At 41.7% G+C, this 15,049-nt stretch overlaps 1 protein-coding gene across 2 annotated transcripts in view; it reads right to left on the bottom strand.

Annotated features, from left to right (window-relative positions):
* KIRREL3 (kirre like nephrin family adhesion molecule 3) overlaps positions 1 to 15,049 on the bottom strand; it is a 1,079,924-nt gene that overhangs the window by 223,986 nt on the left and 840,889 nt on the right. For both annotated transcript variants that reach the window (XM_089652098.1, XM_089652099.1), the window contains exon 7: positions 9,299 to 9,404. In XM_089652098.1, coding sequence (XP_089508224.1) covers positions 9,299 to 9,404 — 106 coding nt within the window. The remainder of the gene's footprint in view (positions 1 to 9,298; positions 9,405 to 15,049) is intronic.

Genomic DNA, 15,049 nt, shown 5'->3' with positions numbered 1-15,049 from the left:
TTAGTTGTATGTAACCCTCTGTCTCTCCAGTTTATAAAGTAGCAATGCTTTGATTCCTTTTATCTCTCTCTGCAGAGAGAAGCTTTTCTTTTCTGCTGCAATTTCACCATAATAATTAACCTTTACAAGAGGCTGTGTGTTGCGCTCATACAGCTGGGCCCTTTTGCTTTGATCATATGAGTAATATAAGTCATGATCCATGAGCTGCACACATCTGTTTCCCCACATTACTGTCACACATGTGTAAACAACCCTAAGCCGTGTATATCTAAGCCAATACTGCTTTGAGATAAAATACTGCACTCTAATGACTACAGCTGTCTGTCTTACGATGCCATCTACTTACTTGTTCTGCATATAATGAGAGGGGAGCACTACAGAGAGTTATGTGGTTAGTTCAGAAATAAAGTGCACCTGTCACTCAAGCACCACTCTGTGCCTGTAACCACCAATTCAAAATCTGTGCATTAGTTTTTAGAACTTCTATGTTTTCACCATCTAATGTGACTCTCCATTAGGAGGAATACCCTTGACCTCCTCTTTACCTTTCTGATTACACTGTCCAAGTGACCCCTGCATAGGGTGGAAAATACACTACTGTTGACCTTCTCGCTCCTTTTCTGATTATACCAGCAAAATGATCCCTCCATAGGGTGGAAAATATCCTCCTGCTGACCTTCTCTCTACTTTTCTGATTACACCATCCAAGTGCCCCCATGCCTTGAGTGTAAAATACTCTACTCCTGACCTTCTCGCTACCTTTTTAAATACACAATTCAACACGACCTTTGCATAGGGTAGAAAATACAATGCCCCAGTCTTCTCTCACCACCTAACATGACACTTCCTTAGGGTGTAAAATATTATTCTCCTAGCCTTCCCTTTAGCTTTTTGATTACATCCAGTAACTCCTGCATAGGGTTTATGTTCACCCTGTGCCTGCGTGGGTTTCCTCCAGGTACTCCGGTTTCCTCCCGCACTCAAAAGACATGCTGGTAGTTTAATTGGCTCCTGTCTAAATTGGCCCTAATATGTGTATGTAAGAATGTGAGTTAGGGACCTTAGATTGTATGCCCTTTGAGGGCACGGACTGATGTGAATGTACAATATATATGTAAACCGCTGCGTAAATTGACGGTGCTATATAAGTACCTGAAATAAATAAATAACTTTTGACTTTCTGGCTACCTTTCTGATTAGACGGCCCAAGTAGCCCTTTCGAGGGGTGAACAATCCCCCCCCACCTTTCTAAACTCACAATCCAACAAATATGCATGCCAGCTGCCCCAGATTTGCCATGACAATCCCACATCTATGCACTTTGTCTCAATGATACTGTGTCCTGGGCTGCATCCCAAGTTTGCAGCATCACCCTTATTTGAATTGTTGAGCATGCACAAGCATTGAAGGTTTGCAACTGAGAGTGCGAAGTTCTCACATAATTACGGATGGGACTGCCAAGAAAGTGGGTATAATTTGGGTGGAACTGCCTGGTAGGCCATGCTATGTGTGTGGCAGGGTGACAATTTCCTGGGAAATGGGATAGAGATGTTAGCAAGCATGCAGTATGACACCTCCATAGTGTGGAAATACTCTACTCCTGGCCTCCTCTTTACATTTTTGATTATATCATCCAACATGAACCTTCCATGGTGTAGAAATATTTTGCTTCTAGCCTTCTCTCTACCTTTCTGATTACAATGTGAAATGTGACCAGTTTATAAGGTGGAAAATCCACTGCTCCTGATCTTTTCTCTGCCTTTCTGATTTTACTATCCAATGTGACCCCCATTTAGGGTGGAAAAGACTTTGCTCCTTTTCATTTCTCTACCTTTCTGATTACACCATCCAAAATGTCACCCCCTTCATAAGATGAAAATACTGTGCTCCTGAGCTTCCCTCTACCTCTCAGATTACATCATCCAAAATGACACCCAATAGAGCAGGAAATACTCTTCTCCTGACCTTCCCTTTTACCTTTACTTGAACTCACCTGAGATTAGCTAAAACTATTGCAATGAACCTGCTGAAAGAATAGCTGTACTTTTGTATGGTCAGTCTTTGCATGACTCACCCTGCACCTCCTCCAAAGACCTATACTCACCTGTGTTTACTTGTTAAGTTCCCTAGTGTGTGGCCTACTGGGAGTTGCAAGGCTGTCATGCAAACTCTCCTGGCTAGACAGCTTCTTCTATGTATGTGCAGAAACATTCCATTCATTTCTATGGAAATGACAGCCACCACTGGGATGCAAAATAGATGGCTTCTCCCTTGAGATTAATGGAATTTCTCTAAAATAAGCCAATGGGGATCTTTTTGGAGCATGGGCAGATAAGTATGAGAATTCGGGGTGTGTCAGTCAAAGGATAACTATACAAAAGTACAGTTACCTGCTCTTTACTGTGTCTATTTACCCTGAATGAGCATATGGGCACCTTTAACATTTTTATTGTCGGATTTCGTGACCCTACCTACAAAGCATCGTCGTCCTGTCTTGCCTTTAAGATCACAGTTTAGTCCCTCGTACATGCATCCCCCTGCTGTGATACTGTAAAATAGGTTAATGTGTATAAAGCAGACCATATTGCTGAGTACTGTCATTATCTATACCTACCACAATATCCGCTAATGCAAGCCATCTATTTATAGAAGGGATTTAATGGCACATATACATCATGGGTGCAGTGTGAGCGACCCAGAGCAGCATTGGTTCTTTAGGATGAAGTGGCTGCAATTTTAAGGCCTTTTTGTATCTTGGAGATGAAAAACGAGCAATGTTCGTACATGAGAATAATTGTTAGATGTGTAAGCGCAGGAGCACGTTTCTCATCACAGGCATTCAGTACATTCCTCCTTCTGAATGTTGTTTTTTTTACACACTGTATCTTCTTGTGGGAAGGGTAGGTGGTGAAATACAGAAGCCTAGCATATTTCATGTGGTACACAAATATAATCAATTGATTCTCATGAACAGCCAAAAATAATACAAACTAATATACTAACTTATACAGTGGGTATAACTCAATAACTACAATCCAGAAAGCAGCTTACACATACTCATAACATGTGCATAATCTAAAAAATAAACATATAGTGCCGTGCTTCCTTTAACTGCTTGCCGTCCAGCCACTGTAGAAAAACGGCCACAAGGTGGCACCGCTGGGCAAAATCACGTTTTAAAACGTGATATTGCAAAACAGGTAGGGGCGCGCCTGAGGCACGCGACCGCCCTACCCGTGCCGCCAATCGTGGCCACAGGTGTCAATCACCGGGTCCCGGCGGTTGCTGGCAAACAGTGACACAGAGCGCAGCTGCATTGTTTACAATGCAGCTCTGCTCCCTGTCAGTTCCTAACACACTGTTCCTGAGAGCTTATCTCTTAGGATCAGTGTGTTCCTGTGAAGCACACACCCCCGCCCCCTAGTAAAACACTCCCCTCACACAGTTAACCCTTTCATTGCCTAAAAAAAAGTTAACCCCTTCCTCCCCAGTGCCATTAGTACAGTGTCAGTGTTTTTTTTTGCACTGATCACTGTATTGGTGTCACTGGGGATGTCAGTGACCCAAGTCAGTTCCCCCCCAGTGTCAAAATGTCCGCCGCTGTCCCGCAGTCCCGCCATCAGTTGCTGATCACTGTCATAAATCGCTGATCACCGCCATTATTAGTATAAAAAAAATCCCAGTATCTTTCCCGCCATTTGTAGACGCTATAACTTTCACGTAAACCAATTAATTTACAAGTATTTGGATTTTTTTTTAGCAAAGACATGTTGCAGAATACATTTTAGCCAAAATGTATGACGAAATTTGATTTTCACATTTTTTTACTGGACATGTTTTATAGCAAAAAGTCCAAAATATAGTTTTTTTTCTCAAAATTGTCAGCCTTTTTTTTTATAGCGCAAAAAATAAAAAATGCACAGGCGTTCAAATACCACCGAAAGAAAGCTCAATTTGTGGGGAAAAAGGATGTAAATTTAATTTGGGTGCAGTGCTGCATGACCGCGCATTTGTCAGTTAAAGTAACGCATCGACATAACACAAACCATTTCTGTAACTGCTTCCTGACCGCCCTATAGCAGAAATACTGCTACAGGGCGGCATGGGTGCGCAAAATCACATATATATATATATACATTATTTGCACTCCCATGGTTTTTACGCCCCTCCCAGATAGTGTCAGATTGCCCATCAGTACACCAGTCATCACATTTAACCCCTTGATTGCCAGGAGCACGCTCATGCACAATAAACCTCCATTGCTAGTATAGTGTCTGAACAGATCAATATCTCTGATCAGATCAGCACTATACCAGCGTTCACATTGGTATAGCTTCCCCAAAAATGCAGCGTTAGCGAGATCAGCCCCAGCACCTGCCAGCACCTGCATTTAGCCACTACGCTTACCCCCCCCCCTCTCCCCCAGCAAGTGCAGTGTCAGTAGCTCACTGTCACTTGATACATTGCACACAAAACTGCAGTGTTCGCAGAATCAGGCCTGATCTCTGTTAGCACTTTCCGGTAAATTTTGATGACTCTCATATGCAGCAGATTGCCAGTACTAGTGCCACGCTACCTTTTGGTGAACTGGCGAGTACCAGCGGTCTAGTAAACTTTGGTCTTTCACATACCTCCTTGATTTTTGGAGCTGTTTTTCACGGAATATCTGTATGCGTTGATTGTGGATCAAAGCAATTTTTATGCACAACAATTTATCGCCACCAACCCAAATTCAAACCTTGCCAGACCAGTTGCATGGAAACTCATTACAGTTTCCGAATTTACATTTTTTTTGGGTCTAACCCTCAACATGGGCATTACTAAAAGAAATTAATTGCGGTTGTATTGGTCCGCAGACCCGATTCATCATATGCCCGTGTTCTCTGCTGCCATGGCCAGGCATAGATATGAGAGTATAATGTGTTTTATGCATTTCAACGACAATACACTCTGTCATCCTCAGGGTGACCCTGAATTTGATTGGCTCCACAAAATTCAGCCCCTCGCAAATCACCTTAACCAAAAATGTCCAGATATCTATACTTCCCAGCAAAAAATCTGCGTTGATGAGTCCCTCATTAATTTTTCTGGCCGCCTTGCATTCAAACAATTTCTCCCCAGCAAGCGTGCCAGATATGGGGTCAAGATGTAGAAGACCTGTGAGAGGACAACAGGTTATACTTATAAGTTTTGGATTTACGAGGGAATAGATAGTCACGTGGAGCCCCCCGGATGCCCAGACTACATGGGGAGCAGTGGCAAGTTAGTTTGGGACTTGGTGTCATCCTTTTTCCATATGGGGTACCACTTCAAGGGACATATGCATTTTTTGACCTAACTATATGTGAGGTCAAAAACTCCAGGTGAGGGCACATCTGGTGTTTGTGGTGATGGATTAAGTTTTAAGAAGATATAGAGCTAAGGAGTTTTTTTGAAGTTCAAGAAGTAACACTATCAAGAGACTTTGCAATTAGAATTGTTCACTATTTTTCATTATATCTGTTTACATTCATGTGTTTTGTGGTATTTAAAGGAAGCACTGCACTGTATGTTTATTTTTTTTATATTTCATGTAGTACTTGCAGGCTCTGGTAGCTTAATTACAGCATGCATTGAACTGTTCAATGCAGAGTGAAGTGTGGAACAGGCAAGAATTTCTGCAGCAGCCCAGATCTTCCTCTTCTCGGGTCCCCCACAGGTGCTCCTGGCCCCTCCTACCTGTTGGGTGCCCCTACAGCAAGAAGCATGTAAGTGTGTATGTGTGTGTGTGTGTGTGTGTGTATATATATATATATATATATATATATATATATACACACATACACAGTGACCTGAAAAAGTCAAAAGTATTCATACCCCTTGAAATTCTCCACATTTTGTCATGTTACAACCAAAAATGTTAATTTAGAAAATATATTTTTCTCAATTTTTTTATTACTTTTTTTCTTAACAATTATTTTTAAAATCCAATAGTTTTTATTGAAAAATTTTTCAAATAACAAGTAATACAAATGAACAATGTCCTATCAAAATATGTAGATTATAGCACGCAAATAACAAAGTTTATCAGACGTAAAATATTCAACAGAAGACTAAGAACTCTGGAGCGTAGCTATTGGATAATCCAGACCAGGGTTCACAACCCATATCTGCCATATATGGGAGATTGGCATAGTGGTAGAGAAAGGGAAGAGGGAGGGAACTGGGAAGGGAATAAGGTAGGGGGAAGATAGGAAGTGTAGTGAGAGGTAAAGGGGAAAAACCACTGTTCATGGACCTGAAATAACACACAGAGTATTGACGTTTAAGGCAGGACAAATGTTGGAAAACAAATACGGATTGGGCGTAACCCATCCGAATAGACAAAAGAGAGAATGATGAAGAATAGAGAAAAGAGAATAGAGAAAGTGAAGAAGAGAGCGAAAGAGAGAGTCAAGTGGAGGGATATTAAGGCACAGAAATATATTGAGTCCACGGGTCAAATGTTTTTGTAACATTTTCTAGTATTATTGTGTAGAATACAGGTGAGCTTGTCGTTAATCATAATCCAATTAAATTTATTCTTAACATAGTCAAGCGGGTTAACCGATTGCTTCCAATGTCTAGCTATAGTAATTCTCGATGCCAACAGCATATATGTGATCAATTTATGAGACTTTCTGGGAACATTATCCGGGAATTTATGAAAGAGGGCCGTCTCCAGGGATCTGCGAATATTTACCCCCATCACTGAATTGATCAAACTGAACATGCGAATCCAAAATGTGGTTGCTATTGGACATTGCCACCAGATGTGATACATAGAACCCACTTGGCCACAACGCCGGAAACATATCGCAGAAGCAGATGGATGCATCTTCGCTGTCCGAGAAGGGACCAAGTACTATCATAACAATCTTTTATAGTTTGCTTCAATTAGGGTAGTATTGATGGAAACTTTATATAGTGTCAGGGCAATATCTTGCCAATCCGATAGGTTATAGCTGACAGTCAGGTCCCGTTCCCATTGATCTATATAGGGAAGCTTACAGCTCGGGTCAGTGAGGAGAGCATACACTGTGGAGACACGGCCTTTGGGAAAATCCCTGTTCTGACAGGAAAGTTCAAAGCTGGTAAGTAAGGGAGGTTCATCCAATAAAGTAAGCTTTGAGTGGATAAATGAGACAATCAGGTTGTATCTGAAAATTTCGGTAACAGGCATTTGCAGCGTATCTTTAAAATGCTGTACACAGTGTATATGATCACCCTTAAGGTAGTCTCCTATCCGCAACAGTCCTTTATTGATCCACCATTGAAAAAGGTACTAAACTAGGTACAAATTCAGGGTTACAAAAGACCGGCGCCAAGGGCGTGGGTGGAGATGGCAATGACTTGCGGTGGCGTACTCTGTCCCACACTGTCAAAGAATGTGTAAAAGTGGGGCATAGTATAGAAGGGCACGATCAATTAGGAAGCCAAAGTAATGAGCCAACAGCTAGGGGGTGGCAGGAGAGAGCTTCAATAGAAACCCACAGAGGGGTAGATCCTTTAGCAGTGGTGTAGGCCAATTGAGCATACTCTTTCCATTTTCGGATGATGGATTGAACAGTGCTCCATGAGATGTTGAAAGCTTGGGATATTTTTTTTATAACCTATCCCTGCTTTAAACTTCTCCACAACTTTATCCTTGACCTGTCTGGTGTGCTCCCTTGACCTTCATGATGCTGTGTGTTCACAAATGTTCTCTAACAAACCTCTGAGGGCTTCATAGAACAGCTGTATGTGTACTGAGATTAAATTACACACAGGTGGACTCTATTTACTAATTAGGTAACTTCTGAAGGCAATTGGTTCCGCTAGATTTTAGTTGGGGGCATCAGAGTAAAGAAGGCTGAATATAAATGCATGCCACGCTTTTCAGATATGTATTTGTAAAACATTTTGAAAACCATTTATCATTTTCCTCCCACTTCACGATTATGTGCCACTTTGTGTTGGTCTTCCACATAAAATCCCAATAAAATAAATTTACTTTTTGGTTGTAACATGTTAAATTGTGGAAAATTTCAATGGGTATGAATACTTTTTCAAGGCACTGTACACACACACTATATGATCAAAAGTTTTTGGACACCAGACCATCACACCTAAAATATACAAGTTTGTTAAATATGCCATTCCAAACCATGAGCATTGATACACAACTGAACAACACTTTGGGGCTATAACAGGTTGCACTGGAAAGCATGTCTGTGGGAATTTGACCCATATAGTAAAAAGAGTATTTGTGAGGTCTAGTACTGATGTTGAACGAGAAGGCCTGGCACGCAATAGGCATTTGAGTATACCCCAAAGATTTTAATAGGGTTGAGGTCAATGCTCTGTGAAGGCAACTCAGGTTCCTCCACACCAAGCTCATCAAACCATATTTTTTTGGACCTGACTTTTGGGCACAGTCATGTCCTAAAACTGTCATCACAAGTTTGGAAGTACACAGTTTAATATTTCTTTGTATGCTGTAACATTGACAAGAACTTTCATTGGAATCACCTGCACTCAATAACTACTGCAGGAGGGGGTGTCACATAATTTTTGCCATATAGTATGTGAAATTATCAGCTGTCCACAAACTTTTGATCATATAGTGTATATAGATAGATAGGTAGGTAGGTAAATAGATAGTAGATAAAATCCCAAGCTAATAAACAGCCTGATTGCCATGGGCTGTACACTCAATGTTCACTCATGATTCTTACCCACCACTTAGGGTATATATAGGTGAACCTAGTATAAAGTTCCTTGTTCAGACTGTTATAGGGTGTCAATGCTTTGTTCCTGTGTCGCAGTTGTGCCCCTGCATATGCTGCCGAGGTGGAGACTACAATTGGCCATGCCATCACACATTGCACAGGCATGTTTCATCTTTGTCATTAACAGGAAGATAGTTCAGAGCTAAATGTGCAACTGACACCGGACCAAGTACTTGTGGAGAGGAAGTGCCTGGAGGAAATCAACGGCACCAAACAGGAGAGAGGTTGAGACAAGGTGAAAATGTGTTGGAAAGCAAAATGGGGTCTTTTATTATGTGCTTTAGTCAATAGGTCTAATCTAAATAGCATTTAGATCTACAAGCTTCCTGTGTTTGAGGCTGTGTTTATATTATCAGTGGTTACAGGTGACATGGGTTGGATTAAACGTTTTCCCTAAAGGAGTGCTAGTCTAAAACATTCTCCAGGGTACCATAAAACATTAGATCTGTTCTGTGTCTGGGGACTGGATCATAATCTCTATATTTAACAGAAGAGGAGACTGATCTTACCGGTACTGAGTAACTGCTGGGTTGGCCTTGGCTGCACAGTGAAACTTCACCACGTTATCCTCCAGCACTGGTTGTGGCTCCACTGTCAGATTGACCAGCGGTGGATCTAAAAATGTAAGAACATGCAGGTATCAGTTTATACTGTGGATTCAGGGTCCAAGCTTTACAACAGTCTCGATAACATGCTGTTTGTGTTTACATATTTGTAAGTCTGCTAGAAATGGATTTCAGTAATAGGTGGAATCTAGCTAAACAAAGGCACACACTGGGTTTGGTTTACTAAAGGCAAATAGTGCACTTTACAAGTGCAATTGCACTCATTTTCTCCAGAACTTAGTGAATGTGGTGAAGCTCAACTTTGCAAAGAATACCCAATCAGATGCAAGGGGAAAAAAATCAGCATTTTTTTTTTGCACATGACTGAATGATGGATAGCACCACATTTACTAAACTTTGAGGAAAATAAGTGCAACAGCGCTTGCAAAGTGCATAGTCTATTTGCCTTTTAGTAAATCAGCTCAACTTGAACTGTTTTGGCACTCAATGTCATGACTCTATAACGATCCACCTTGGAGTTATTGGTGCTTCAGCCCACCTTAGGGTGTTTTTGGCCCTTCCATTGTGTTCTTTATAATATAAATTTGTAAAATTAAAAAGAGTTAAGATGGAGGCACCATATAAGGACTCTGGCGGGTGTGCATACCTGAAATCTCAAGCACAGGGATTTCACCATCAGAAATTAAAGGAATCATTAAGGTAGTTTGACTACCTCTCCAGCATCCACCAGACATTGACAAATCAGATTCGGAAGAACTGTCACTATACAGAGTGATACCCATCTTCCTCGTAGTTACCAACTCCCCCGAATAGTTCCAGGTTCTAAAGATTTGTCTTTTGAAATATTGGACACCTAAAGTCACTGTGTTTTTCAAACTAGTCAGAATTTGCCATACTACATTGTTTACATCCCATATTCACTTTTTATATATATTTGAGACTTTTTAAAATGTGAAAAAAACTTTTCGATTTCCTAAATCATAATGGGGCACTTACCTTCTTGATTTTAGTGTGCAGATTTAGAAAAAGCATAAAATAGACATAGAAGACTTATGGCAGATAAAGACAAGTGGTCTGGACACTAAAAGACAAGTGTGCTCTTTTTAGATATTTGTCCAAGGAGAAACCTAAATCCAGCAATCACTCAAAACAGATCTACTAGGAAGTTTTGTTACGGAATTGGAATAAAGACAGCCTTCTCCACCACAGTGGGTGGAGTAAAGCCAGTACTGGGTGAAACACGTTTGCAGAGGTGGCTGTTTTTATTCTAATCATAATAACATTTTCTAGTGGATCTGTTTTGAGTGCTTGCTGTTTAAATGTAGGTATTGCCTGCATTTGAAGGGAATGTTGCCATGTGCTTTCCACTATGAACTAAGAAGGAATCTGCTGGATCAGATAAGCTGGACACTAGCTGCAGTGAGGATCGACCTATGTTTAAATTTACATACTGTTAATTGGCTCACTGCCTCTACTGGAAGTTTGTCCCAAAACATAAAATCACAACAGGAGCAATAGACCAAAGGATGAAGAAGTCCAGTTAACCCTAAAGTGTAATTAAAGACAAAACATTTTTTTTTCATTTTGCCTAGAGTAAGGAAGGGTTAAAACCCCCATCAGTTGTTTTGCCATCTTTGTCCCATTTGGGAGATTTCTTTTCACTCCTTGTCCCAAAACAGGAAGTGAAAGGAAATCCCTCTAAAGTCCAGGAATACCGGTGTGTCAGAAGGGTCCCCATTGGAAGATTTCCCCTCAATTAGTCTTCTGATGTCAACCCAAAATGTGGGATTTTCCATAAGTTACACTTTTAATTGTATGGGTAAAAAGGACAAATAGAAAATTGGAATCTCCCTAAGACCCGGTACACGTACATTATATTGCCAAAAGTATTGGGATGCCTGCCTTTACACGCGCTTGAACTTTAATGGCATCCCAGTCTTAGTCCATACGGTACAATGTTGAGTTGGCCCCGCCCTTTGCAGCTATAAGAGCTTTAACTCTTCTGGGAAGGCTGACCACAAGGTTTAGGAGTGTGTCTATGGGAATGTTTGACCATTCTTCCAGAAGCGCATTTGTGAGGTCATTCACTGATTTCGGAGTCTCCACTCTAATTCATCCCAAAGGTGTTCTGTTGGGTTGAGGTCAGGATTCTGTGCAGGCCAGTCAAGTTTCTCCACCCCAAACTTGCTCATCCATATCTTTGTGGACCTTGCTTTGTGCACTAGTGCGCAGTCATGTTGGAACAGGAAGGGGCTATCCCCAAACTGTTCTCACAAAGTTGGGAGCATGAAATTGTCTGAAATGTCTTGGTATGCTGATGGCTAAAGAGTTTCTTTCACTGGAACTAAGGGACCAAGCCCAATCCCTGAAAAACAACCCCACACCATAACCCCCCCTCCACCAGACTTTACACTTGGCACAATACAGTCAGGCAAGTACCGTTCTCCTGGCAACCGCCAAACTCAGACACATCCATCCAGAGAACACGTTTCCACTGCTCTAGGGTACAGTGGCGGTGTGCTTTACACCACTGCATTTGACACTTTGCATTTCACTTGGTGGTGTATGGCTTGGATGCAGCTGCTCGGCCATAGCAATTTGTGTGCTTTCCCTCTGCATCCTTACATCCATTGCAGGGCTATGGGCCCTGCATCAGTCTTGATGACATCAGAGGACCTTAGACTACCCAAGCATGGGGGAAAAGAGTCTGTCTGGACTGGTCTAGCAGTGCAGAGATATCTGCAGGAACAGAGTATCTGGTAAATAAATCTGCTTTTTCCAATCCCCTAGATATAAATTTGCAGTTAACCCTTGCATTGTGAGCACATCCCCACTGCAAGGGAGGATTTTTAGGTTTCCTGGAGTTTAGCTGTAAAAAACTTTCTCGGGTGGGTTAGGTAGGTGTAGACACAGACAAGACACCAATGGGAATAGAGAAAGAGGAAAATAAGCTGATAGTAATTGGTAGGCTCTGAACACTTACTAACAACAGAAATCACCTCACTCTCCTATCCCTCTTGTATTGAACTGTATTGTTGCTGTATTATCTCCCGTTATATTGCAAAGTGCTGAGCAAACTGTTGGCGCTATATAAATTCAGTATAATAATAATAATAACCTCAGTACATTATACATAACTTTAGAAATGAGGCCAAGCTGAATTACCTGCAATGTTAAAGAAGAACTCAGGGATAGGCAAAAAAAATCACATGTGAGATAAGGCCAGTTCCAATTTAAATGCACTTCTGTTGTTCTATGATGCAAGGAAGACTTTTCAGCATGTTGGTAAACCTAACTGAGATATGTACAATTGTTTTAATGTTAGTTTGTTACAGTGTTACTCCAAAGACCGTTGTTTAAACGTGAATAAAAAAAACTGACATCTGGGCCTAAGACAGGTCATATATGGTCTACTGAGTATTGCTGATCAGGATGTTTGTGTCTTCTTTAGGGATCACAATGAGCTCTTCTGACTTTGGGAGGTGCGGGACACTGCAATTCAACATTCTTCTAACTAGCTGGAAAATCTCTGTGATCTGGGTACCAATTATTTTATTAATTGTGGAGAATAGGGAAGGGTGCAGAAGTCATGTGCATGCTGCTGTTCACAGTCAAGGGGATTGGGCAAGCAGATTTGCAGATGGGCAGATGTAACATCACCAGTTGTCAGTGAGACCTCTGTGTATGACACTGCTACTCTTAGCATCCGTTACATTTTTTTTTTACATTGCCGCAAGATATTTTCTGCTCATTATGAAGTCAGGTACTTGTGTATCAAATTGGCTATGTTTCTGATCTCACAGTGCAAATTATTTAACACCAGACATAATCTTTATATGAGCAAAATTACATTCAGAGGAACTCATTCAAGGAGACCACAGTGCAAGGTCTCTGTATTTCCCAGGAGAAATGGAGTTAATTCTAATTATTTTCCAACGTGTGTTCTTCCGTTCCAGATGCAGTTTGCAGCCGTTAATAGCATTTTTAATTGCTTTTCTGTGCAAGCAATTCAGAGCAAGCAAGATCTTTATTCACAATCTCATTTCAAAGTCTTCCGATAGCTGTTCCCTCTTTCATCCATCCAATTAGTATGTCCCAAAAAGTAGATGCTGCTTAATACCCAGCAATTCCTGTGCCTTCACTCATAAGTGAAATGCCGCTATTAGTACAATTGTTCTGCAAAATTTAGACAATTATTTAGACTATTCAAAGGCAGCAGACAGGGATCCAGCCTCTTCTTACAAAAAGGAGGAATTCATATTTCCAAACATCTGAAACACAGACTTTCTGTGCTGTCCATAGTTTCATTCTGTAACCAGCAGTGACATGAAAGAGAAACTCAAGTTCCTGTACAAACACTGTCAGTTTGTCGATCAAACTCTTTAATAAATGAGGCCCCTTGTTCCTGTTTCCAATTTTCAGTACTCATAAACTGTATTTTTCCCCCTCCCTGTGAAATTAAAGTATCCTACATTACTGATCTCTCATCTGAGGCAATGTCACACTAGCAATCCTGTCACTGGTGGAAACTTGCCATCAACAGGATTGCTAAATAGAACATTTTATAACATAACTGATAAAGGATGTTACTTATGACTCTTGAAGCATGTTGGCTTATTTCTTTTGAATAATCTATGAGCTAAAATTATTTGGACTCTCAACCTTTGGCATGGTGTACCTTCTCATTTTAAAGCCCAAGATAACTTGGAAATTATCCCTTGCAGTGGGCCCACATTGCATGGGTAATTGCTTGTTTAGTCCACGGAAGAATAAAGGCATTTTTACTTACGTGATCCTCTGCTCTCCTAGAAGGCAGAGCTCCCCAAAGAGTTGGCCATAGACTGTTCCTTGGCATCATCATATCCAATGCAGGACAAGGGACTATTCATTGGTCTTGATGACTTTAGGAGCTTAGACCACTGGGTAGAAGATGCTGTGGGGCCGGTCTAGCAGCATGGAGGAGGGGAGGATTAGGTAACTAAATATTCTTTAAATGTCCTCTAGACATAAATGAGCAATCAACTCCTGCAGTGTGCGCTCAGCCCTACTGCATGACAATATTTTTAGGTTTCACGGAGTTGGGCTTTAATCTTTTGGATTAAAAAAGTATGTCAGGCTGGCTGCGGTCCAGAAGCGGGAACGCCGACTCTTGGAGCTTCATTCTCTCCTGGCCTCTGCGGATGCGCGTTGGAAGTCATCTCCATCCGTGGCCCATAAACGCGCTCGGGACGCTCTGGCGACAGAATTGGACCTCCTCGCCTCTTCGGAGGCGGAACGGGCCCTGCGTTGGACCAGACATAAATTTTACTCCTGCGCTAATAAGCCCGGTCCCATGCTAGCCAGGAAACTCAATTCTGTGGGGAAACCCCATAAACCGATTCGACTTCGACTTTCCACAGGTGGCTGTACTTCTAATCCCCAGCAGATTGTTTCCCGATTTTCGGACTTCCTTTCGCGCCTCTATGCTGCCCCAGATCCTTTCCCTGTGGCCCAGGCAGAGGCATTCTTTCAAGACCTCCATCTTCCCGGATTAACCGAGGCAGCACAGGCAGCCCTCAACGCTGGTGTCACCGTACCGGAAGTGCTCCAAGCGATCAAATCTTTATGGTCCACCGCGGCCCCAGGTCCCGACGGCTTCTCCGGTCTCTATTATAAAAAATTCTCAGCCCGATTGGCGCCCTTTTTAGCGGCCTA

This window comes from Staurois parvus, unplaced genomic scaffold, assembly GCF_062004578.1.
Source record: "Staurois parvus isolate SC_StPar_1 unplaced genomic scaffold, SC_StPar_1.0 ptg000671l, whole genome shotgun sequence".
Classification (NCBI taxonomy): Eukaryota; Metazoa; Chordata; class Amphibia; order Anura; family Ranidae; genus Staurois; species Staurois parvus.
Note: the sequence above shows the minus strand (reverse complement) of the source record. Positions and strands in the feature narration are given on the sequence as shown.